Source organism: Phocoena phocoena, chromosome 3, assembly GCF_963924675.1.
Source record: "Phocoena phocoena chromosome 3, mPhoPho1.1, whole genome shotgun sequence".
In the NCBI taxonomy this organism is placed as follows: Eukaryota; Metazoa; Chordata; class Mammalia; order Artiodactyla; family Phocoenidae; genus Phocoena; species Phocoena phocoena.
This window is the reverse complement of record NC_089221.1, coordinates 34976739-35003544: the sequence shown is the minus strand read 5'-3', so window position 1 is coordinate 35003544 and position 26806 is coordinate 34976739. Positions and strand designations below refer to the sequence as shown.

Genomic DNA, 26806 nt, shown 5'->3' with positions numbered 1-26806 from the left:
TAGAAAAGAAAAATCTAGGAACGGAATCCCCAAATTCTGTCTGTATCTTTGAATCTTGAGCGCAAAACTAACTCAAGCTGCTCACTTAAAAAAAAAGATATGAGGCTTCCCTGGTGGCGCAGTGGTTGAGAGTCTGCCTGCCGATGCAGGGAACACGGGTTCGTGCCCCAGTCCGGAAAGATCCCACATGCCGCGGAGCGGCTGGGCCCATGAGCCATGGCCGCTGGGCCTGCGCGTCCGGAGCCTGTGCTCCGCAATGGGAGAGGCCACAACAGTGAGAGGCCCACACACTGCACCAAAAAAAAAAAGACATGAACTGAGAGTGGAGCTATTGCCCACGGGACAGAGTTTGTTTATGTCTAAACCTGTTAACTGATTAAATGAAAGAAACATCATCCATTGGAGAAAAATAGCAGAATCCAGAGTCTCCACAACTTAGCATTTATATTTTTCAGGATACAATACAAAATTCTGCAACATTACAAAGAAAACTGAGAATGACACTCATTCCGTTCATAAAAGAAAATCAACTGAAATCAACTCTTTCACATTTCAGAATTAGCAGAGAAGGATTTTAAAGCAGCCATTACAACCATTTCTAGTGATATAAAGGAACATATGCTCTCAATGAAACAAAGGAAATCTGAGAAGAAAAATAAAATTTGGGAAAACTAAAGGAAATTGTAGAACACAATATCTAAGTGAAAAATTCACGGGATTTATTTAACAAGAGAATTGAGATGAAAGAGGAAAGAGTTTGAGAACTTGAACATTAATCAGTTGAAACTACCCAAACTGAAAAACAGAGGAAAAAAAACTGAAAAACATGAGCAAAGCCTCAGAGACAGGTTAAATACCAACACATTTAATGGTGTTACACAATGGAGACCTAAGACGGATGAAAAGAGGAAAGAATGGGGAAGAAAACATATTTGAAGAAATAATGACCCCAAATTTCCCAAACTTGGTGGATGACATGAATTTACATATTCAACATGCTCATTAACCCCCAAGTTGGATAAATATAAAGACAACCATACCTAGACACACTATGGTGAAAGTGCTGAAAACCAAGACAAAAAGTAAACTTGAAAGCAGAGAGAAAATTACATTCAAGGGAATGAAGATGCAATTAGCGAATGACTTCTTATCAGAAATTAGAGGCCAGAAGAGAACAAAAGAACATCTTGAAATGGCTGAGAGAATAAAATTGTCAACCCATGATTTTATATACAGGCATACCTCAGAAATACTGAGGGTTTGGTTACAGACCACTATGATAAAGCAAATACTGCAATAAAGTGAGTCACACAAAATTTTTAGTATCCAAGTACACACAAAAGTTATATTTAGGGCTTCCCTGGTGGCGCAGTGGTTGAGAATCTGCCTGCCAATGCAGGGGACGTGGGTTCGAGCCCTGGTCTGGGAAGATCCCACATGCCACAGAGCAACTAGGCCCGTGAGCCACAACTACTGAGCCTGCGTGTCTGGAGCTTGTGCTCCACAACAAGAGAGGCCACGACAGTGAGAGGCCCACGCACCACGATGAAGAGTGGTCCTCGCTCGCCGCAACTAGAGAAAGCCCTCGCACAGAAATGAAGACCCAACACAGCCAAAAATAAATAAATAAATAAATAAATAATTTTTAAAAGTTATATTTACAGTATACTGTAGTCTATTAAGTGTGCAACAGCACTGTCTAAAAATACAGTTGAAATATCTTAATTAAAAAATACCTAACTGCTAAAAAATGCTAATCATCATCTGAGCCTTCAGCAAGTCATAGTAGTAACATCAAAGATCACTGATCACAGATCACCATAACAATTATAAGTAAAAAGCTTGAAATGTTGCAAGAATTATCAAAATCGGACACAGAGACATGAAGTGAGCAATGTTGCTGGAAAAATGGCACTGATAGAGATGCTCAGTGCAAGGATGCCATAAACCTTCAATTTGTAAAATATGCGTAGCTGTGGAATACGATAAAGCAAAGTACAATAAAACGAGGTATGCTTACATCTTGAAAAAAATAAAAGAATACTTTCATTATCTAAAAATTTTTTTTCTTCTTTTAATGTCTTTATAATATATATGACTGTTTCATCAAAAACTGTAACACTGTCTTCTGGGATTTATAACACAGGTAAGTGTAATACATTCAATAGGTGTTAGCAAAAAAGAGTGGTAAGGAGAAAAATAGGGCATAAACAGTTACATTTTGACATATTACACATATTGGTACAATATTAATTATAAGAAAACTTTGGAAGGTGTATATGTTGTAATCACTAGTGCAACCTCTAAAAAATGCAAAGAGAAAAGCTACTAGAAAAATTTTAATCAATTTCTAAAAAAAAATAAAATAATTCAAAATAGAACAGAAGGAATATAGAAACAACATTGGTGAAGGGATAAATGATAAAGAAAATAATAAAACAGTAGATCTGAACCCAATCATATCAATAATCACATTAAATGTAAATAATCTAAACATTCTAATTAAAATGTACGTATTGCCAGAATGGAAAAGGAAAAGGCAAGATTTACTATATTCTAACTATAGGAGATACACTTAAAATATAAAAACAAATTTAGGTTGTATGTAAATGGATGGAAAAGATATACCATGAGAACAATATTTTTTAAAAGCTGGATTGATTATATTAATACTAGAAAATGGATTTCAAGACAATGAGTATTATCAGCAAAAAGGACATTTCATAATGATAAAAAGGCCAGGGCTTCCCTGGTGGCGCAGTGGTTGAGAGTCCGCCTGCCGATGCAGGGGACACGGGTTCGTGCCCCGGTCCGGGAGGATCCCACATGCCGCGGAGCGGCTGGGCCCGTGAGCCATGGCCGCTGGGCCTGAGCGTCCGGAGCCTGTGCTCCGCAGCGGGAGAGGCCACAACAGTGAGAGGCCCGTGTACCGCCAAAACAAAACAAAACAAAACAAAAAAGGCCAAATCATCAGGAAGATAAAGTCATATATGTGTGTGCATTTAAAAACAGCATCAAGGGCTTCCCTGGTGGCGCAGTGGTTGAGAGTCCGCCTGCTGATGCAGGGGACACGGGTTCGTGCTCTGGTCCAGGAAGATCCCACATGCCACGGAGCGGCTGGGCCCGTGAGCCATGGCCGCTGAGCCTGCGCGCCTGGAGCCTGTGCTCCGCAACGGGAGAGGCCACAACAGTGAGAGGCCCGCGTAGCGCGCAAAAAAAAAAAAAAAAAAAAAAGCATCAAAATACATGAAGCAAAAATTGGCAGAATTAAAAGGAAAAATAGGAAATCACAGTTGAAGATTTTAATGCCTTTCTATTAGTAATTGATAAAACAACTATACAAAAGCAATATAGCCATATAAAAATATCTGGACATCGTCAACTACCTTGACCTAATAGATAGATACCGAATATTACACCAAAAAACTATAAAACATAAACTCTTTTCAAGTGCATGTAGTACACTTGCCAGAACAGACCATGAGCTGGGCCATAAAGCAAGTCTCAATAAATTTAAAAAGACTGAAATTTTACAGAGTATGTTCTCTGATAAAAAGATAATTGAATTAGATGTCAATAAATTATCTAGGAAATAGAGAGTAAATAACACTAAAACAATACTACTAAATAATCACTGGATTGAAAAAGTAATCACACGGGATTAGAAAATATTTTAACTGAATGATAATAAATATACAATATAAAAAAACATGTGGATGCAGCTAAAGAGGTCTTGAGGAAAATCTATAGCTTTAATTTTTCTTTTTTTTTTTAAGAAATAGAATCAGTGACCTAAGTTTGTACCTTAATAATCTAAAAAAGGGAAGATGAAATTAAAAATTTTTTTTACATTTAAAAAGCAGAAAAATAGAGATTAGAGCATAAATCAATGAAACAGAATATAGAATAAATCAATAAATCCTAAAGCTGGTTCTTGAGAATAATAAAATCAATAAAACTCTAGCCAGACTGATCATGAAGAAAAAAGACATAAATTACCAACATCAGGAATGAATGAGGTAACATAACTACATATAATTAAAAAAAGGGGAGAGTAGATCTACTTTTGGCATAACAGAATGAAGAGTTCCATGTAATGGCTCCCTAGAGAAACTGGAGAAAATTAATTTTTTAAAATCATTAAAAAATAAAATAAAGACAAAAATGGACTAAAAAAAAATCATTAAAATCTCTGTAAATGGTCCTAAGAGCATACAGCAAATGAAGAAACATTTATTCAAATATATATATATACTAAAACTCAGTAAGAACAGTAAGAGTCTGTGGGATTTGAACCAAGACCCACTCCCCTCCTTCCCTCCTCCAGCTCAGAAAGAAGAAACTCCATTCTAGACTGGGGCAGCTGAGGAAACAGCACTCTCTCTCCAAGTCAGAGGGCAACCTTCCTAGGAAGAGCAGGATGTCAGCATTTCTCACTCTGCCCCCAACCATACAAGTACTGAAGCTAAGTTCTGGATAAGTGCACCCAAGATGTGACAGCTCCTTTCTTTGAAACGGCACCTAGCTCGCAGGATGGAGGCTGTATCTTGGGTGCAGCACCACTAATATTATGCTTTTTAAATTATAATTTAAAAATTCTTCAATTCCAATGAGATAGGAGGACTGTAATGTTTCCTCTGCAAAGTGCAAGCAATTAGTGAATAGGAGGTCATATGATCATGAGCGTCTCTGGAATATTTTCTCTATGAGTAAAGAATAAAATTTGGCTTTAGCACCTCATGAGCTTTCAAAGTTATTTGAAAAGAGCAAGAATTTCCAGTTATTTTCACTGAATTAGTATTGAATATGATACAAAGTTAATTCCTACTGTTTCAGAAAAGAAACAGAAGTTGTATGGCCATAATAGTAAATGAAATTCCAGTGAATATTCAGTTTTAAATAGTACATTTATTAAAAATAGTTAGAAACTTATTTTTTGATAACCAGTTAAGGACCTTTGAAAAGAACCTATTGAAAGCTTAGTAAATTTGCTATTCCCCACTATAGCAATCTTTGAAACAAAAAGAAGAGAAACCACAAAGAATGAGAGAGGCATAAACTTGTTTTTCCAGAATTTAATATTAAAAAATATATATATATGTATATATAAGTTATTTTAAAATATTAAAAGGTTCATTTTGGGGCCAAATGCTAGCACTGAAACTTTTTTCTTGTAATTAAGGTAAAAAGCAAAAATTATATTAAAAAATAGAGTAGCTACAGCTGTCCAATATAAACCCTACCTGCAAAAAGGCAGGGCAGAATGAGCTGACTTGAGCAAATATCCACATCACAACCTTAGTAACAAGTTCCAAATGCTTTCAGTTCCCAAGGTCTGAAAGGAGGATCATCTTGCATGCTTAGATTCTACTTCTTCAAGAATCCACTGAATGCCATTCAAAAAACCAGTTAAAGTTTCAGCCTCTGTATCCTGGACCTATGAGCAAATAAAAGAGATTACTGTCAATAAGAAACTGAGTGAAAAATCTTATAATTAAGTGGGACATTTTCCTGGACACTCAAAAAAGAATAGGACGAAAAAGATCCCAATAGACTTTGGGTGAGTCACTCAAGTTTGGTCTTCTAGAGAGCTTAGATTAAAAAATATCATCTTCTCTTCTGTCTTATAATTACTACCAATATGAGGTTTATTACTTATCTCAGAGGTCAGCTTTGATACCAAATATCTCCCACCAATTAAGCTACTAAAACTAACTTTTAGAATGTTATTTTATTAAAGAGAATAAGTAGAAAAGAATTTTAAAAATAAAAATCAATTAGAAAGTAGAGTGAAAAACAAAATGAGATTTTTCTCACCAGAGAAAATAGGGCCTTACCATCCATGGGTGGCTTAGATGATTCAGACGCAGCTCATGGGCCAAATAAAAACAGGGCATTCTTTTTACATTAGCTTGAGAAATACAAGATAAAACCAGCATTGGTCTTCCTGCAGATCCAAAAGCTGGATCTGTCATTGCCATAATACGAGAAAATTCATCTTGCCATTCATGTCCTAAGGAATGTAGTCAAAACCCTTAATTTGCATTACTTGTAATGACTTAAAAAATAATAAAACAAAATTAAAAACTAACAAAACAAGGGAAGCAAAAAATTACCAGGATCCAAACATAACAAACTGCCTCTATTGCTGTGTTCATTTACTGATCTTTCGTAAAACTACATTAATCAGCCTTGCAAGGACAGGAATTTAGGTGAAATCAGAGAGAACAAAAACAGTACCATTCAGATGTCTCTATGGTTTAAAAGCAAAAATACTTTGATATAGATATTTTCCTCTCACAAATTCTGTAGCTGTCACTACCCTTTCTTTCAAAGGCCATAGTTTCCAAAACTTAAACATATAATTGAGTCTAGCTTTTTTATCCAAACTGAAAATCTCTGCCTTTCATTGGAGTGTAAATCACTGACATTTTGTGGTAGGCAGAATTCTAAAATGACCCCAGTGACTCATACCCCAGTATAATCCCTTCTCCTCTGAGTGTGGGAGGAATCTGTTAATACAGTGGGATTATCACTGACATGATTAGGCTATACCATAAGACACAGCTGACTTCAAGAAAGGGAGATTAAACTCAGTGAGCCTAACCTAATCAGGTGATCCCTTAAAACAGATGAGATTCTACCTAGTGAGAGAGACTCTCCATTGCTGGATTTGAAGACAGAGGGAGTCACATGACAAGGAATGACGATGGCCTGTGAAGCTGAGAGCTGCCCCAAGCTGACAGCCAGCAAGGAAACAGGGATCTCAGCCATACAACAGTAAAGAGCTGAATTCAGCCAATAACTGAGTGAGCTAGAAAGCAGATTTTTCCCTAGAGCCTCCAGAAAGGGATGTAACCCATCTGACACGCTAATTTCAGCCTCTGAGACCTAGGTTGAGAACCCAGCCATGCCGTGCTCAAGACTTCAGACATAGAGAACTCTGAGCTAATAAACAGATGTTGTTTTAAGCCACTAGGTTGGCAGTAATTTGTTACATATTAATAGAAAACAAATAAACATTTAATGTAATTATCAACACAGTACATTTAAATCTATCATATACCTCTTGAATTTTGACTTGTTCCATTATTCTTTGTTCCTTTTCCTGCCTTCTTTTGAACTGACTTTTTTAATGATTCCATTTTATCTTCACCACTGGTTTATTTAACTATACCTCTGTTACACTTTGTTTTAGTAGTTGCTCAAGGATTTACAATGTATATTTTAAACTTATAACAGTCTACTTTTTTTTTTAGTTTTTATTTTATTTATTTATTTGACTGCATTGGGTCTTCGTTGCTGCGCGCAGGCTTTCCCTAGTTGTGGCGAGCGGGGGCTACTCTTCGTTGCGGTGTGCAGGCTTCTCATTGTGGTGGCTTCTCTTGTTGCAGAGCATGGGCTCTAGGCACGTGGATTTCAGTAGTTGTGGCACATGGGCTCAGTAGTTGTGGCTCGTGGGCTCTAGAGCGCAGCCTCAGTAGTTGTGGCACACGGGCTCAGTTGCTCCATGGCATGTGGGATCTTCCCAGACCATGGCTCGAACCCATGTCCCCTGCATTGACAGGTGGATTCTTAACCACTGTGCCACCAGTAAAGTCCCTAACAGTCTACTTTTAAAAAGTATTATATAACTTCACATATAGAACCTCATAATACTATATTTCCATTTCTGCCTTTCATGCTGTGTAATATTGTTACAATATATTTTATTTAAAAAATATCATAAGCCCATAATACATTGTTACTGTTTATCCTTTACATAATGATAAATAAATTAAAATTAGAAAAAAATATTTTATGTATAGCTATATTGTTTATATCCCAAGGCTCTTCATTTCTTTTTGTAGATGCAGTTTTCTACCTGGTATCATATTCTTCTGCCTGAAGTTTCCTTTAATATTTCTTATTATACAAATCTGCTGATTGAACTTTCTCAGATTTTGTTTGCCTGAAAAAAGTCTTGATTTTGCCTTCATTTTTGAAAGATGTCTTTGCTGGATATTAGATTTCCGCCCCCCTTGAATACTATAAAGATTTCCCTTCATTACCTTCTGGCTTACAGCAAAATTCTGTCAGAAGGTCTCTGTCCTTATCTTTGGCCCTCTATATGTATGTTTTGTTTTGCTCTGGTTGCCTTCAAGATATTCTCTTTACCTTTGGTTTTCATCAGTTTGGCTATGATGTATCTGTATTTTTTATTTATCAGGTTTGGAGTTCTTTGTGAATCTTGGATCTGTGGTTTATTCTCTTTCAGTAATTTTGAAATAGTTTTGGTCATTATCTGTTCAGAAATTTCTTTTTCCCTGTTCTTACTCTTTTCATGTTTTGGGACTCCAATCACATATAAATTGAATCAGGGGTCAGCATACCACACTCTGAAGATCTGTTTTTATAAATAAATTTCTTTGTGAAACAGCCATGTCCATTCATTTGCAAACTGTCTATGGCTACTTTTGCACTATAATAGCAGAGGTGAGTAACTGTGACAGACTGTATGGCTCACATGTCTAAAATATTTACTATATGGACCTTTAAGAAAATGCCAACCCCTGAGTTAGATCACTTAATAGGTTCCCCCAGCTCTTGAATGTTTTGTCCTCCACCCCTACTCTTTTTTCTCTTTGTGTTTTAATTTGGGTAATTTCAATTGATCTATCTTCACATTCACAAAAGGTTTCCTTTGTTAAGATGTCCACTGAAGGAACTGTTCACCTGTTATCATATTTTTCATATTTAGCATTCCCATTTTACTTTTTCATAGCTTCCTTCTCTCTGCTGAAAATCCCTATTTGTTCACATATATTGTCCATCTTTTCCACTAGATTCTTTAACATATTAATCATAGTTCTTTTAATGTCTCTTTCTGAGAGGGCTAACATCCAGGCCATCTCTGTGTCTAATTCCATTGAATGCTTTATCACTTGACAATGGGTCATTTCATTTTGATATTTTTTTGTATCTTATAATTTTTAATTTAATGCCAGATGTTTTATGTGGAAGAACAGAAGAGACTGAGGTAAAGAATTTACTTCTAGAAATGGACACGATTATTCTGTTAGGCCATTAATGCAGCAGGATGAGTCCAGCTAGTCAGTAATTGAGCTGGATTTGGCTTTTGTTGCTATAGTTAATTTCAGTGCACCATAAACTGTAAATTCTTTCAGCAGTGGGATGCTGCTATCTTGTTCCGAGTGAGAATAATATATTGTATATTTATACCCTACTTTATTCACAGAGGATTTGGGAAAGAAATTACAATACTGGCTTGTGGCCCAATAGTATTCTATTTTCATGCTATTTATCACACTGTGAATGGCAATTATTCAGAATATATGGATAGTGTTCTTAACTAATCTACTTAAAGTAAACACTCCACCCCACACATCTCTCTACTATCTGGATAATTAAAATAAAGGTAAAATTTTTCATTTACCTGCATGAATTATTTGAATAGGGCCAAAAGCAGACAAAACACCAATAACAAAAAGTGTAGACGCATACAACAACAAAAAAACACTATGTAGTTATAGTATCAAACTTCGGTGTGCATCAGAATTCTGTAAAGCTTGTTAAAAAAACAGATGCCCAAGACACAACCCAAATCTATGAGTCATAATCCACCAGGGTAGGAATCAGGCAGCTGCGTTTTTAACAAGATCCCTCAGTGATCCTAATGCACATCAAGTTTTGGGAATCCAATATTAACAGTAATAACAGAATCACATTGATAAAATTAGCCATGATATTCTTAACAAGCCACAGTAAAGCCTAAAAACATATTTGCTTTGCAAAGAAAGCACTGTTAAAAACAAAATAATACTTACTTTTATGAGCTTCAGCATTTGCAACATAGATGAACCCATCAACAACTTCACACACCTTCTGAATTTGTGGAATTACACTGTACCGGCTTCCCTGTTGATCATCCCCTTCATTCTGTATACTGAACATCTTGTTAACTGCACTTGTATGTTCTTCTCTTGCTCTATCTCTTTCCTTTCTATAAGAAAAATGTAAATACAGAACATAAACAGACACTATACAGACTTCACCCCCCTAAAATATTCCATTACTGATGTCTCAGATAGGTTGCCAAGTAGGTAGCCTTACCTTGTAGTTGAATATAATATTAGGATGTTGAATTTATGTTGGTTGCTCAACTGAAAACTGACTCCTGATCCAATACCTAAAGGAGAAAATTACAGTTATCAAAACAAGTCATTAATAAAGACAGCAAAAGATGAGAATGAAAAAAATTACTTGGTATAAGTAAAAAGAGTAAATGAAAAACTATGACAAGTGATATATATAGCTTTGGAATAAAATGAAATGTTTGTGTTGAAGAAAAGATGCCGTAAGCAATTTTTATTCACATAGTAATAAACTATGGATATAGAAGAAAAAACTGCTAGGCTTTAACATTCCTTTTTTTTTTTTTTGCGGTACTTGGGCCTCCCACTGCTGCGGCCTCTCCTGGCCTCTCCCATTGCGGAGCACAGGCTCCGGACGCGCAGGCTCAGCGGCCATGGCTCACGGGCGCAGCCGCTCCGCGGCACGTGGGATCCTCCCAGACCGGGGCACGAACCCGTGTCCCCTGCATCGGCAGGCGGACTCTCAACCACTGCACCACCAGGGAAGCCCTAACATTCCTTTTTATACCATAATCACTATCATCATTAACTTTATCATCATCCTCTCAGTAGCAGCTGCATCGTAACAGCTACTACTATTTATCCTCAAGACTAAGGCTTAGTTTCACTTCTTTTATGTTTCTCATTAGTCTTATACTCCACGTACACATTCAACCAAATGGCTTTTTTCCCCCACTCTGAAAAGCTGTTTTTAAATTCATGGCACCTTAGAAAACTGAGGAAATATGGTAGACACTGAAATTTTGAATTGGACTTGGGCTACAATCCTGAATTTGCCACATATGCCCATGTTTCTGTGAGCCTGCTTTGACATCAAAATATAGAAATAATACACACTTTTTAGGGTTATTGTAAGCATTAAATGAGATCACATATGTAAAACACCTACGGAGTGACTGGTAAGTAACAGGTGCTAAACACTAGCTTCTTACTATTTTATATCTAAATCATTCAACATTGTCATTTGTCCTTCTTTCTTAACTCCTTCCCTCCTTTGGCTGTGTTAACACTACAGGGCTGATTCTCCTCTTGCCTCCTGGAAAGATCCTTTTCCTCTTCCTTGGCTTTACCTCTTTTTGCTATATAAATGTCCTCTTAGATCTGTCTACTTCTCTCCATCCTCACCCCCACCTTTTAGTTTAAATTATCTCTCACCTGGACTTCTGTAATCATTTCTAACTAGTCTCCTAAATCCACTTCTGCCCCCTACTATCCATTCTTATGACAGCAGCTGGAGAGATTGCTTCAAAATGCTTTTAATTACATCTCTTCCCTTCAAAGCCCCTGCTCTTCAGATAAACAAAATTTTAATATAATCTGGCCTCTACTTACCTCATTAGGACAACGCCATCTTTCATATCCTTAATCCCTGCATAACCACTCTAGGTATTTAAAGCAGCTATGCCGTGCCATCTTATGTCACCATTCTGGGCAACACATATATAGAGATCTTGGTGGCTGGGACTGCAAGCATCCCAGGCAAAGTGGCCCTAGTCCTCCCGCCACCAGGGGCCTCCCAAGAGAGATCACAGAAACAAATTCTACCATGTCTCTAATCTTTGTTTACATCAGTTTAACTTCCAGAAATTACCCTCTCAACACATCTAACCTCAGCCCAGTATGATTCTCATGTTGTTTTGCCCCACCTTGCCAATGATTCATCCCTCCACTCTTCCCTGAACTTGCAGGGTCTGAGGCACAATTAGATGGGCAATTTCAAACAATCACTCCAGCTGCTGTCTGGAGAATGAAACTGCCATTTCACAATCAGCAAATTTCCCTATATCCCCAACCTCTTCTTGAAGGGTTCCTTCCACCTCATGGCCCTACCTGAAACTAGCCTGTCCCTAGGTGCCACTTCTCTTAACAGTGGGGTCTCAAGTAACAAAGTTACCTATTCTCTCACATCTCAGGGTAAAGAGATGAGGTGAATGGTCTCTTTACTCCTCAATGCCATGTCTTAACCATTACTCACCAACCCTCTTGAAAAAACTCCATCTCTCTGAGACACACACACCATTTAGCTGTAATACCATCTCCTGTCCTTAACCTTGTCATTTATGAATCTCCTTTTGATAATCCCTTCCTCCAAACGTTCACTGATGATTTCAGCACCTGGCTTACAATATTCCTCTCTATACTCAGAAATTTCCAAGTCCATGTGGACTTCATATGATTCCCAAATCTTCATTTCTAGCCCAGATCTTTCTCTTGAGATATGGATGCATAAAGTAATCCATAAAGTCATTCGTTCATTCACTCATCAAATGTACATTGAATGCCTACTATGTGCCTGGCACCACAGCTAAGAATAAAGCTGACAAGTTTTCTGCCCTAATGGAGCTTCCATTCAAGTGGCTAGCTTATAGCAGGCATCTCTACTTGTATCAAAAGTTTCTCTTCCTCCTGTGTTTCCTTAACCTAGTGAATGGCACCATCATCCAATATGAAAATCAGACCAAAAACCAGGAATTATCCGTATTACTGCTAACACACATTGAGTCAATTCTATATCCTTCATATTTTTATCACAATATTGTAGTGGTTTCTTAACTTCTAATCAAGTCTCCACTCAGGAGCCAGAGTGATCTATCCAAAATGCCATCTTGATCATCTTACTTCTCTGCTTAAAATCCTTCAACAAATGCTTGACATACAAGCGTCTTCTCACCTGGCCCCACTCTGGACACACAGAGCTACTTCAAGTGTGTCATGCACACTCAGAACTTTGGGATTTCAGAAATGTAGTTCTCACTGCTTAGAATATTTTACCCTTTTTTTTTGATGGCCTACCCCTACTTATCCTATTGACTCATGTAAGGCATCAGGTTCAATGCAGAGCTTTCTCTGACCCTTACCTTTCTACACAGGAGCTAATTACACCACATTCTAATCACCTGTATACATGTCTCTGCCCTCCTTTAGACCAAGTACCTTTCAGGGCAAACAGGAGATTTCTGATGTTGTTTGTTTTAAATCTCTGCATCTTTAGTATCTAATGGGTACTCTCAATAAATGAATAAGTAAAGCACAAGCTAGTTTACACTGTTATGCATGTTTATTATACATCCTGCTTACGAAACTAACTCCATGGCTGTTGTTGCTATTGTTTATCATAGAAATAAAGGTAAGGTGATAATTTAGCTCTTTTTTGAAATTCCAATATATATCAAAGTACTTTGCATATAGTAGGTGCTGAATGGATTTTGCTGTTAACATTCTTTTAAAATATGGTAAATGTACAAATATAACTTTTTTTTATAACATCTTTATTGGAGTATAATTGCTTTACAGTGGTGTGTTAGTTTCTGCTTTATAGCAAACAAATATAACATTTTGACAACATACAATTTGCTTTCACATAATCTCATATTCTGGACTGAGAAAGTAAGAGAAAGCTTACCTCTTATAAAAAGTAAATTAATTCTTTCAGTCCATAGAGACCTGAGGGCTCCCATGCACCAAATTAGTATATTTCATTACAACAAAGAATTAATTTAAAAACTAATTTCTTTCTATTTAACATTAGAGTCAAGCTCAAAGTGTTTGAATTATTATGTACTGTAGATTAACATGAAAATTACCATCAATCTGCCTCTGAGGCAAACCAGCTGTTGGGCAAAGCTCCTCGGAAGACATCAAGCTCAACACCAAAGATGTATTTAGTTCTTCCAAACCTGGTCCAAACATGGCAAATCGTGGTTCATTCTGAATGATCAATGAGTGTAAAAATGAGGTGACAGCTCCATACATAGGACGGCTAGATTTTGAGGCTCTTCTTGTATATGGACAGCACATTTTATAGCTGTATAAAATTGTCACAATTAGAAAATTAACACAAACACTTACTTAGCCAGTTATTCATTCAACAATATATAATGTATTGAGAACTTGCTAGACAAAAGGGATATAATGATTATACAGTCCCAATCCTCATGGAGGGCAGTGGAGGACAGGCACCATTATAATACGTATGCCGAGTTTCATGACAGAAAAAAGCACAAGATGCTATGGGAGTAGTAGTGGTCTAGTAGCTGAGGAGGTCTTCCTTGGGAATCAGTTACTTACTTTCTAATTTTTCATTTAGATTCTCTCATGAAACACTTGGTCTAACACGTGTTTCAATGTTTAAAATTCACTACATAAAGCAGTGATTCTCAACCTGGGGAGATCTTGCACCCCCAGGGAACATTTCCTAAGGTCTAGAGTCCAGGGATGCTGTTAAACATCGTACAATGCACACAAAAGACAGTTCCCATAACATCTGGTCCAAAATGTCAACAGTGCCAAGACTGAGAAACTCTGTACTAAACATAAACTACATAGTTAGTATAAATGTCCCTAGAGATAAAAAAGAAAAAAAATTACTAAAGCTACCAATATAACCAAATTTCTTAGGGTACTTCTATTAACAGTAACAGTTCAATAAGTATTAATCACAGGGCAGCTCAAATGTTCCTTATAGGTAACCTGGCAAACTAAGAATCATGTGAAAGAAACGACTCAACTTTTTCAATAGCTATAAATTTCTAAACTAGCAATTCAACATGTTATCAAAAATTAAAACAAAGTTACTCAAATCAAAATAAAACCTAAAGCCCTTTAAATCGAGCTGGTTAAGACAACAACTAACGTTACATGACAATCATCTTTACTTAGGAACCTTGTAATTCAAGAAGGGAAAAAAAATCAACTTTGCAGCTATGTAGATCTGGCCAAGCCTCACCACTTTAATTAGTCATATAAGCCACTTATAGTCTAAACTTCAGTTTTTTCATCTGCATTATTTGAACAATAACAATCAATCCAGGGTCGTAAGGATCAGAAATAATTTATATGATCACAAATGGTCGTTATTACGATTATTACTATCCCTAGGAAAACGTGGTTCCACAGCACACAGAAACACTTGATGTTATGGTTGGCTGTGGGACAATGAAGAGGTAACACTAGCAAGTGAGAGTACAGTAGCACTTGTTAAAATTACATACATGTATATTTTAATCAAGTAGTCTCACAAGACTTGATGTAATGGCATCTGTATTGAAATAAGGAAAGATGCTGAATAACTTAAAATATGAAAAAAAGTCCCACATGTAGCTATTAAATCTACCACAGGAAAACAATTCTTACCTAACGCACAAATATTCTTTAAATTTTACTTACAATGTCTTAAATTTGGGGCTCTTAATAAAACAGGTTATATCCAGAAATAACGACATTACAGTCCCTTACAAATTATACGACCTTAGACAAATCCATAACCATGCAGAACCTTCATTCCACATCCATAACACAAGGAAAATACCTTCTTATTGCGTGAGAATTAAATAAGTAAACATACATAAAACATCCATCATAGAATCCAATACACTATAGTTGCTCAACAAAATTAATTCTCTCTAATACATGATATTCGAAAATGTCAATGCATTTGGGTGATACCAAAATCTTATTTCCCAGAAACTTAAGAATGGTTTTCTTCCATGCAAAAGAACTCCTGTCTGAACTCTGGCCTTTCCTTCTCTGGACATGGAAAAGTATTTATTTTAACAAAATGTGTTCTAAAGATAATGAAAATTTTAAGAAGTGTTTTACTTCTTGCCATATAAACTATCTATAATTATTCGAATACTCTACTTAGGTACTACAGGGAAATAACAAAATGTGAATGCTAAAAGGGTTCTATGAAGGAAGTTATTTTACCTAACCCCCAATTTTTACAAAAGGACACTCAGACTCAAAATTCATGCAACAAATTAGTAGGAGGGCCAAGATTAACTTAGACTACTGACTTGTAATATAGTCAAATTTAATATCTTCTTTTTAATTCGTAAAACTAGATACTTACACTGCCATGTAGTCAAAAAATGCACCATCAGTGACCTCAGATATAGGCTTTTTTAAGATTTCTAGATCTGGAAGAGACTTCCAGTCAACAGATGACCAAGAAGGAAGATCCCGCAACAGAAAATATCTCCACAGAATTGCATCTCGTACAGTTTCATTCCAATAATGACTTGTACTTCCCAAATGACATAGATCATGAGGTGAAAGAAATGACAAAATATATAGCTGTACATCAATCTGAAACAGAGGGAAGCAGCAAGTAGGTTAAAGGGATGAATAATTTGTCTTGGTAAAAAGTTTTTTTTAAATAATACATTACAGGGACTTTTAAAAATAATAAATTACAGGGACTTCCCTGTTGGTGCAGTGGTTAAGAATCCGCCTGCCAATGCTGGGAACACGGGTTCGAGCCCTGGTCCAGGAAGATGCCACATGCCGCGGGGCAACCAAGCCCGTGCGCTACAACTACTGAGCCTGCGCTCTAGAGCCTGCGAGCCACAACTACTGAAGCCGTCACTCCTAGAGCCCATGCTCCGCAACAGGAGAAGCCACCGCAATGAGAAGCGCGCGCACCTCAATGAAGAGTAGTCCCCGCTCACCACAACTAGAGAAAGCCCACGCACAGCAACGAAGACCCAATGCAGCCAAAAATAAATAAATTTATATTAAAAAAATAAATAAATAATTAAAAATAAATAATTATATTATACTAGGAAACCAAAGGTCAACTGAACAGTGTATCATTTGAATAATTAAATCTATCATGATAAATGACAAAATTAACAGTTTTTATACTAAATAACAAAAAATCAACTTAACAGTCTTTTTTTTTTTTTTGCAGCGGCATATGGAACTTCCCTGACCACGGATGGAACCTGTGCCCCTTGCAGTGGAAGCACAGTCTTAACCACTGGACCACCAGGGAAATCAACAGTCATTATTTTTAATGATGAAATCTATCATGCTGAAGTTATTTCCTGTCTCAGGACAGAATCATAATGAACATTTCATTTTTGACACATGGAAACATTCCTGAAATACCTCCCATTGTTCTGGTAGTTTTCAAGTAAAATAAGCACTTCATTTAATTTTTCCTTATGGATATTCTGCTCCACCATTTATCTGAATGAACTTCTTAATGAAATAATTTATTCTTCAAAATAAAATCTTTATCAAGCGTACAAACTTCTGATTTTATCATTACATCAAATCAAAGAGTAAATCTGTCACCTGAGTTCTTCTGTAAAATCTGTTATTTCAGAGAACCTCTGCAAGGAGAACCATGGAGGCAACCTAAGCCTGAAGTTTTTTAATTTCTGATGGACCTCAGAGAGTCAACAGTCCAGCTGAGATACAGCACTTTAATAATTTCTAAGAAATTCTCCTCTCTCCGTTTTCCTATCTACCTGAAAAGTTTAACAACGAAAAATGTGTGTAATTCTCGTGGCCTGCTGTAACTTGAGGCCCTTGTAACTTAGTCATTTACTTTCCCGCATTTTTTTAAGATTTTTTTTTGATGTGTACCATATTTAAAGTCTTTATTGAATTTGTTACCATACTGCTTCTGTTTTATGATTTGGTTTTTTGGCCACAGGCATGTGGGATCTTAGCTCCCCACCAGGGATCCACCTGCACCCCCTGCAGTGGAAAGTGAAGTCTTAACCACTGGACCGCCAGGGAAATCCCTAGTCATCTACTTTCAATTGTCAGTTTTGTCACTTGAAATACAGGTAAGATAACAGTCACAAAATCCTAGGAGAGTGTGTGTTTTGCGGGACCGCCAGGTGTTTCGGTACATGGAAGCTGGGATGATAGATGCTGAGAACACAAGACACTGGACGCTTTCCATGATTTCCAGAACGTCTGGCATGGTCTCCGCGTTTCCTTAACCTGATGTTCAGGGTGCCCCAGTCCCTAGACCTGTTTTTGGGGTAGAAGACCGGAGGGTGACCTGGCTGGTTGCCAGGGCACAACCTGCAGGTGAGTTTCGGGGCGACCTTCGGCCCAGCTGCGGGGCACCACGGGTCAACGCCAAGGCGTTTCTGCTCAACTGCTGCCCCCAGGTGACGACACTGCCCGGAATGGCTGCAGGGACGGGGCCAGACACAGGCCGAGCCCAGGGAGGCTCCCCCCGCCCCCGCCGCGGCCCCCAAAGGCCGCCCCGGCGAGCGCCCCTCCCGGCCCGGCCCGCGGTCCTCCGCGGGTGGCGGCCGACGCTCACCGGCAGCCGCGTTAGCGAGCTGGCCTTCTCGTCCGCCTCCTCCGGGGAGGACCTCGGAGCCGCCCTCTCCTTGCCCACCGACTGCCAGAAGTTCCTCCAGCCGCTGAGGATGGCAGCCTCCAGGCGGCTCCAGTCGCTGTGGTGAGGCTGAGGGGTGACGCCTCCTTTGCGCGGCTCGCTTCCCGCCATGGCTGCCGACGCCGCACGTGACGCGCCGCAGGGTGACGCCGGCGTGTCAGTCCCCTGCTCCCCGCCCCGCCCCGCCTCCGCTCCCTCCCTTCCCCCACCCCCCGTTGCCGCCTCCATTCCCCCAAGCCCCCGCACCCCCGGCGGAGAGGCCTCCAGAGACGGGGACAGAACTGAGAGATGGCCCGATTGAGCGTGGTTCCCAGTTGAGCTTGAGGTTCCAGCCGACAATCACTGCTACCCTCACTCCACGCCTCAACCTTAGGCGCGCTGACCTCACCCGTTGGTATAAAATCTCTCGCCCTTTGACCCTTTATAACTTCGTTACTTCACCCAAGGTGGGTCCCTCTGTCTGGGACCCATTTCCACTTTGCCTGGGTCTGGGAGACTCTTACTTATGCAAAAGATGGGGGCCCTCTTCCACTATCTGGGGCTTAGTATCTACGTAATCTGGTTTAAACTGTCAACCAGCACTTGAGTGCAATTTCCAGGCCATGCAGCTATCCCTTCTCTTCGTGAGAATATTCAAATATGGAAATTTCTAAATTTCAGAATCAGCCTCCGTCCACCATTGTCTTATGTCAATTGTCAAAATCTTCTCTCACATATTACCCAAATCACCCATTTAAAAAATTAATCTATTTTTTGTTGCAACTTTTTTATTTAAGCATAGTTGATTTACAGTGTTGTGTTAATTTCTGCTAGACAGCAAATTGATTCAGTTATACATATATACATTCTTTTTTATATTCTTTTCTATTATGGTTTAGCACAGGCTATTGAATACAGTTCCCTGTGCGGTTCAGTAGGACCTTGTTGTTTATCCATTCTATATATAATAGTTTGCATCTGCTAACCCAGAACTCCCACTCCATCCCTCCCCCACGCCTTGGCAACCACAAGTCTGTTCTCTATGTCTGTGAGTCTGTTTCTGTTTTGTAGATATGTTCATTTGTGTCATATTTTAGATTCCACATATAAGTGGTATCTTTATGGTATTTGTCTTTCCCTGTCTGACTTACTTCACTTAGTATGGTAATCTATAGGTCCATCCATGTTGCTGCAAATGGCATTATTCTTTTTTATGGCTGAGTAATATTCCATTGTATATATATGTACCACATCTTATTTATCCATTCATCTGCCAATGGACATTTAGGTTGTTTCCATGTCTTGGCTATTGTGAATAGTGCTACTATGAACATAGAAGTGCAGTATTTTTTGAATTTTAGTTTTGTCCAGATATATGTCTAAGAGTGGGAAATTAATCCCATTTTTTAATAGTCTTCAAAATAGAAGACAGGATCAGCAACTTCATAAAACCATTCAGGTCTTTAAGGATCATGATAGGCTACAGGGAACATATACATACCTTGTGTGTATGTACAAATATTTAAAGACATACATATATTTAACATAATATATATTCACCTCTCTGCCTCTCTCTCCCTATCTGTATCTATATCCATATTTTATCTATATTCCACATAGCAGAGTGCCATAATGCTTAACGGACACAGGGCTTATCGGTTTGTATTTGCACTTCAAAAGTAAATATCTGGGGATCTAAATGTCAAATAACAGAAACTCAATAAAGCCCAATAACTGAGGTTCTGTGAGATCTGAATTTAGTTTCATTATTTATCTTGCATGCCATTGCCAGGGGCCAATAACCAACCCAACTGAAGGCTTAGTTCTGTGAGGCTGTCCAGACCAGAAAAAGAGCCATGAATTAATTGGCATTCCTCCTACCTCTCTAGGAACAAGAAAGAACTAACACAAGAAAAAAAAAAATCAGTTTAAGTATGAAGTACTGAAATGGTTCTAAGCTTTCTTAGAAAGAAAGTGACATTTGTAAAATAATGTGTTCAAATAATTTTTTATTATGGAAAAATTTGAATACATATATATATAGGAATATGAGTGAATAATAAAATGAAATAAACTGTATTTACTAGCTAAGATTCTAGTTACCAATGATTGTTTTTTGTTTACAAGGTGCAAAATGTTGCTTTTCAAATTTTGTAATTCCTTTTATTAGATGAATTAAAGAAAAATTGTCCCTCATCAACCATTTGACTGCCCTGCCCAAGATCTGAATCGGCCTTATCTCTAAGGAGCCCTAGTTATTTTTAATGGGTAATGGTATTTAGACATTATTTAATGGTCTTCATGCTGTTATTTCCCATTCAAATTTAGAATTACAGAATTTTTACTTACCTTATTCAGTTTCATGTCTCTTTTCTCTTACACTGAAAATCCTCAATACATTTCTGATTTTCATAGTTATTAACAATATAAGTACCGAGGAGTTTGATTTCTTTCCAGCTCCTTTTGCCCTTGGGGATATCCCACTAGGGGTGTGAAAATTTTGTGCTTTAAAGATAACTGATACATTCCTGTGTGTTGAAGCCACCAACTTGCTACATAATTACAGCTCATTTGTTTCATTTTGCTTTGGATTTTTAGGGGTTTTCTTTCATTCTGATGTAAAAAATACAAAATTCAGCATATATTCAGAGAAGTCTAGTTTCCATCCTGATCCCCTCCAACTGGTTCCTCTGACCCCATCTCCCACTTCCACCATAGGTAACCATTTTTTTAAAGTTTTTTTTTTTTAAATATAAGCAAACAAGATTATTACACATTTATACTCTTTCTTAAATAAATAGTACTATACACCTTCTCCATCTTGTTTTTCACTTAATATGGCCACTCCATAGCATTTTACAGAAATATTCCTCTTTGGTTTTTAAAGCTACATGCTACTCAGTCATGTGGATTTACCAGTTTAATCTATTTTTAAATAGGGTATCCATAATATTTAGATGACTAATATTAATTAAATGCATCTGACTTGTGAGATAAGAGACCAAAAGCTAAGAGTGAGACCAGAAGCCAAGTCAGTCAAGCTGATTGGTAAATGTGGAAGTTCGTATACAGCAGGTATATATACATTTGGAGTCTGAGGCTGAAAACTTCTGAAAATTAATTGACCGTTTTCTCCCAGCCACACTTATTACAAACATTTAAGATGCCTATACAGCCAGTGATTTCTTCTCTGAAAACTTCTCATTTAGAATGGCCACCACCACTTGTACTGAGCAAAGGGCAGTGAGTGCTCACTGGTCAGAACAAGAATTTGTCACTCAATTATTCTGGTTCATGAGTATTATGGTATTTTTTAGCATGATGAGTGAGGTGTGCCAATACATAGAACTGGCCATTAAGGAAAATAACTTTTGAGCTCTTACCATGTGCTAGGCATTGAACTAAGCACTCTGAATATTAACTCATTTATTCTTCGATAACCCGTGAAGTAGATATTATTCCTGTGTTAATAAAATGCTAAGGCACAGAAAGGTTAAATAATTTATATGGAATCACACAGCTAGGAAACAACAGAGCTGGGATTTAATCAGGCCTCTACCCATATTCCTAACCACTAAACCACCCTGTCTGAAAGTTATCAGGACCAGAAGAAATAATATCGTCAGTATGTTACCAAACCAAACTTGGGTCCATTTGCCCTTATGCAGTAAAGCCAATCTATTGACACTAGGTTGTGGTGAAGGTAAGTGCAGCATCTACCTCAGGCGCCAAACAAGGAGCATGCACAGCTAATGCTCAAAAGACCCAAATTCTCTGACGGCTTTCAGAGAAAGGTTTTTAAAGACAGGGCGAGGGAGAGGGTTGCGGGGTGCATGGTCAGCTCGTGGACACTCCTGATTGGTTGGTGGGGAGGTAATCGGGAGTCAGCATCATCAACCTTCTGGTTCCAACCAGTCTGGGGTCTATGTGCTTGTGGGCAGCATATAGTTAACTTCTTCCACCTGGTGGGATTTTCAGTATTTGCAAAACAGCTCTAAGGGTATGGCTCAGAATATTATCTATAACCCTTGAGGAGGAACAAAAGGTCCTTGACTTTGTTTAATGGTTAAACCATTATTATTTTGTCCTGTTTGACTGTTTTCCTTTGTTTCTGCATTTTCTCACTTCTCTGATTAAATTTATTTTTGGAACTTGGGGAAAGCCTAGGAGGCTAAAGTTTTTCTATAAACAAGAGGCAGGTGGAGGACATAGGGGGAGGGGAGGAATCTGTCCCAGAAAGGGCCCATAGGGTCCTGCTTGATTATAAATCGTAAACTAACATGATAAAAGTTTTCATTCTGACACAACACTCAGATATAAAAGAAAACAAAGATACAAATATGGGACTATGGTTTTATTTTTTTTTAATTTTATATGTTCCAAAACATTTTACTTGGAAATTTTCACTAGAAGTAGGAAAATAAAAAACAGTAAGGAACAGCAGCACGAATACATAATGCATATTTTAACTGTGGATACATTAAATGTATGTTAATGTAATACTTCCATGATAGCTCATATTGTGTTAAAAAATAATAATACAAGGAGGTGATACTAGAGAACTATGGAATCCTGTATTCTGTGGTAGAAGGGGTATCCTTATGGGAGTCAGAAAAGGAGCCCTGGAAGGTGGAGAGAAAAGTGACAAGCAATCTAAAACTAGCATATAAGCCAGCTGTGGGTTTTTAAAAAATGGCATTAAAATGAATCTCCCACTTTAATGAACATCAGACAATTCCCAGTGGGACTGACTGTAAAGGCAGGAATGTAAATTTCATTGTGGGGTTTTAGCCAATGACTCTCACCTCACTCTACTGTATGCAAACAAGTAAGGGAAAGTCTTCACTCATGATCTGCACCTTAATCAGCATCAAACAATTCACAGTAGCCAGAAACCCTATAAATGCAGCAAAGCAGACAAGCCTTTAACTAAGTCTCAAAGCCTAGATAGCATGAGAAAATTCATAATGGAAAAGAACCATACAAATTTAAGGATTATGAAAAATCCTTTAACAAAGTTTAAGTTTTAGTAACCATCAAAGAGTTCAAAATGGAGAGAAACCGCAAGTGTAATAAATGCTACAAGGTCTTTAGGTTATCACTTACCCATTAGTAAGGGCCACACTGGAGAGAAACCCTTTAAATGGGATCAAAATGAGAAGTTCTTAGGTAGTGATTCATTGTTTAATTCAGCATCAAAACTTCCATAAGAAAGAGAAACTTCATGAATATACTGAATGTGCAATGGCACACTGAACAGTATTCAACCAGAGGGGTAGACCCAAATGCTGAAGTGGACAGGTGCTTACAGGTGCCTTCCCAACCACCCTAAATAAAACAGCACCCCTCTTGAGTCACACTAGCCCCATGCCCTGCTTTATTCTTCATAGCACTCATCACTCACCAAGCTACACATTTATTTCTTAAAATGCGTTAACTTCCTCCACTAGAAAACAAACTCTGGTGTTTTACAAAGCTATATACTCAGTGCCTAGGATAAAACCTAGCATGTAATAGGCACATAATAGTTGTTGATGAGTGAATTATAGTACTTTTCTTATGTGGAGTATTTGGTATTCTGAAGTTAATCCATTCTAAATGAAACAGAATTTACATAGCAGGCTTTAACACATACAAAAATGTACTGTCCATTGTTTTGTAATACATCACAGTAAAAAGCATTATAACTGTTATGGTCTACAAATTATTCTCCAATTGTGTGGGGGATGAAAAAGTTGTACAAAAAGCACCCAACAGTAGCCCCATTAGTGTACCAACCAGTGAGAGACCCAAGTGGTTCACAGGGTCATGAAGACAAAATGGAGTTCCCAGCTTCTGAAGAGAAAGCGCTCTACTTTTCTCTGGTTCTAGATCTAAATGATACTTTACTCCTCTGAGGAGTAATTCCCTCTTGGCCTTGTCAACCGCTGGTACAGAGGTCAGGGCAGTTTGGAATCCAAGAGCAGTAACCCTTTTGTGGCAGCCTTCAGCACTTAAGAATCATGCCTCTTATGAATTCAAAAAACATTACTAAGGGCCTACTATTCATTAAGCACTATGCATAAAGATAAATTTTTAAAATATGGAGTTTGCCAACTCATAAGAAAAATGACTATAAAGCAATGTGATCAGTGTGATAACATGGGTTGGGGAAGTTTCAGGGAGCAGAAGCAGAGTGACATGTAACTTTGACTGAAAAGGGTTGGAAAAAGCCTTATGGATCCAATATCACTGGAGCTGAGTCCTAAAGGATAAATAGGTATTCACTTGACTACAAAGAAGGGCAAAGTGTTCCAGCCAGAAATAACGAGGATATTGAGGAAAAAATACACACAGCACATTGGGGAAGGAACTAGTATACTTGTGATTGATCATGATTCTCCAAAAAGGGTGGGGTGAGGGTGGGCAGTCTGTGATTTAAACCTTTATACTTAGAAAGCACAAAGGTTATTTTCATAGCAAAACTTGTAAAAGCTAAGTTAAATAAAAATCTTAACTGTGTAAGGATAAACAAGGAGACAAAGGCAGAGATAGGGAGAGACTCTCCTTGTCCCAAGCAGCTCCATCAGAATGTTGATCAAAAATGAGCCTAAGGAACACTGGACTAGAAAATGATCACACAGGAAGAGCTGCAGAGATGTGGCTGGCAAGGTAGGCAGAAGTAGGTTACAGCATTCTGTGTTGCCCTGCTTCGTGGAAGATCAAAAAACGAGAAAACATGAACCAGAAAAGATTTTAGATGAAAGTAAGGATTAGTTGTTTGAACATATCAAATTTAAAATTACTATGGGATGTCTAAGTGAAGATATTTAATAGGCAGTTAGAAAGAAGGTTCAGAAAGCAGAAGCTGGGTTTCAAGCTACAGGTTTGGGAGTCAGCCTAACATTACAGGTGATAGAAGCTGTGGCTATCAATAACATCACATAAATGCACAGTTGACCCTTGAACAATGACGGAGTTAAGGGTGCAATCCTCCTGGCAGTCAAAAATCTGCGTATAGGGCTTCCCTGGTGGTGCAATGGTTGAGAGTCCGCCTGCCGATGCAGAGGACATGGGTTCGTGCCCCGGCCCGGGAGGATCCCACATGCCGCGAAGCTGCTGGGCCCGTGAGCCATGACTGCTGAGCCTGTGTGTCCGGAGCCTGTGCTCCGCAACGGGAGAGGCCACAACAGCGAGAGGCCCGCGTACCGGGAAAAAAAAAAAAAAAAAATGTGCATATAACTTTTAGTCAGCCCTCCATATCTGCAATTCCTCTGTATCCAGAGATGCAACCAACCACTGATTGTGCAGTACTGTAGTATTTACTACTGAAAAAAAACCCACGTATAAGTAGACCCATGTAGTTCAAACCTGTGTTGTTCAAGGGTCAACAGTATTTAGAGTAAGTAAAAAGGAAAAAAGGGAGAAAGGAAGGAAGGAAGGAAAAATGGGAGAAGAAGGAGGTAAAAGAAAAAACAGTATTCTGGAAAAGAGCAATATGTACAGGATATTGGCAGATAAAAGAGAAGCCTCGGGGGAATGAGGGAGCCAGCAGAGAGGAAACGTGGAGACTAGTCTTCAACAAGAAGCAGGATACCTCTTTTCCTCCTCAAAGGGGGGACATGAGCAGGGCAAAATGGGTGAACAAACACTGACCTCCTCATAGTCTCTATTTTCTTTAAGACAGGACCAACAGCCATGTGCTAGGGGAGGGGACAAAGGGCCAGAGGAGAGTGATGAGGCAAGTTAGAGGTTTGGATTAGCCACAGTGGGAAAGGGACAGGGGCCACACTAGTAACAGACGAAAGGCTTACACTGAGGGCTCTTCTAAAGCTGAAGGCAAGATACTTAGAGCAATTCCACTTTGAAGAAGCTGCAGGAACTTCACATGAAACTCAGCATCCCAAAAAAAGAAGGTGGAACGATAGGATGAATTCAATGTTGAGGGACTGCAGAATGATGAGGCTGAAAGACCAGGGGAAGATGGATTTGAAGGGACTGTGAAGAGCACGTCATATGGTGCCCCATAAGGCCAAGGCTGGACAGGGAAGGAAGAAAATCTGAAAGAGGCTGATGGTGAGGAGAAAAGGGGACAGCAAGAGGAGGAGGCTATGAGGAAGCTAAAGAGATACAAAAGAAATGAGAGAGAGAAGAATCAATCAAAATGAGGAAGTAAAAAACTGGAAAGATAAGAATGTCACTAGCTATTGAAATTTAAGATTTCAGAAAGAGAAACTCAGGATGGTGATATTCATGTTGAGGCTGTGGGAGTTAAGTTCCTGGAATGTGATGAAGTCAACGGCCCAGAGGTGAAGGATATTGGCAAGGTATCAGACAGATCATCCCAAGACGACAACAGAAACTGAGGTAGACAGAAAGACTGTCAGCAAGATACCAGGTGGGGCTCTTGGCCTTTAACACTCACCCCTACAATTAAAGACAAAGACTATTAAAATTTCAAAACATGAAAAGATGTGCTCTAAAGACATAAGACTAATGGCAGACTAACCTAACTTGGCTTTATCTTCATTACTCATTTAATAAA

General features: G+C 38.3%; 1 protein-coding gene across 2 annotated transcripts; it reads right to left on the bottom strand.

The window, feature by feature from the left end:
• Positions 1-5065: 5065 nt before the first annotated feature.
• FBXO4 (F-box protein 4) lies at positions 5066-18421 on the bottom strand. 2 transcript variants are annotated; one of them, XM_065874624.1, is made up of 7 exons: positions 18226-18421; positions 16006-16241; positions 13739-13959; positions 10114-10189; positions 9828-10003; positions 5838-6013; positions 5066-5437 (listed from the first exon to the last, which is right to left on the bottom strand). In XM_065874624.1, exons 1-7 carry the CDS (start codon positions 18412-18414, stop codon positions 5348-5350), a joined length of 1164 nt encoding a protein of 387 aa, XP_065730696.1. In that variant the 5' UTR covers positions 18415-18421; the 3' UTR covers positions 5066-5347. The 2 variants fall into 2 exon arrangements, with proteins under 2 accessions (XP_065730696.1, XP_065730697.1); XM_065874625.1 differs by lacking the exon at positions 5838-6013 and having other exon boundaries at positions 5418-5437; positions 18226-18414.
• Positions 18422-26806: the final 8385 nt, after the last annotated feature.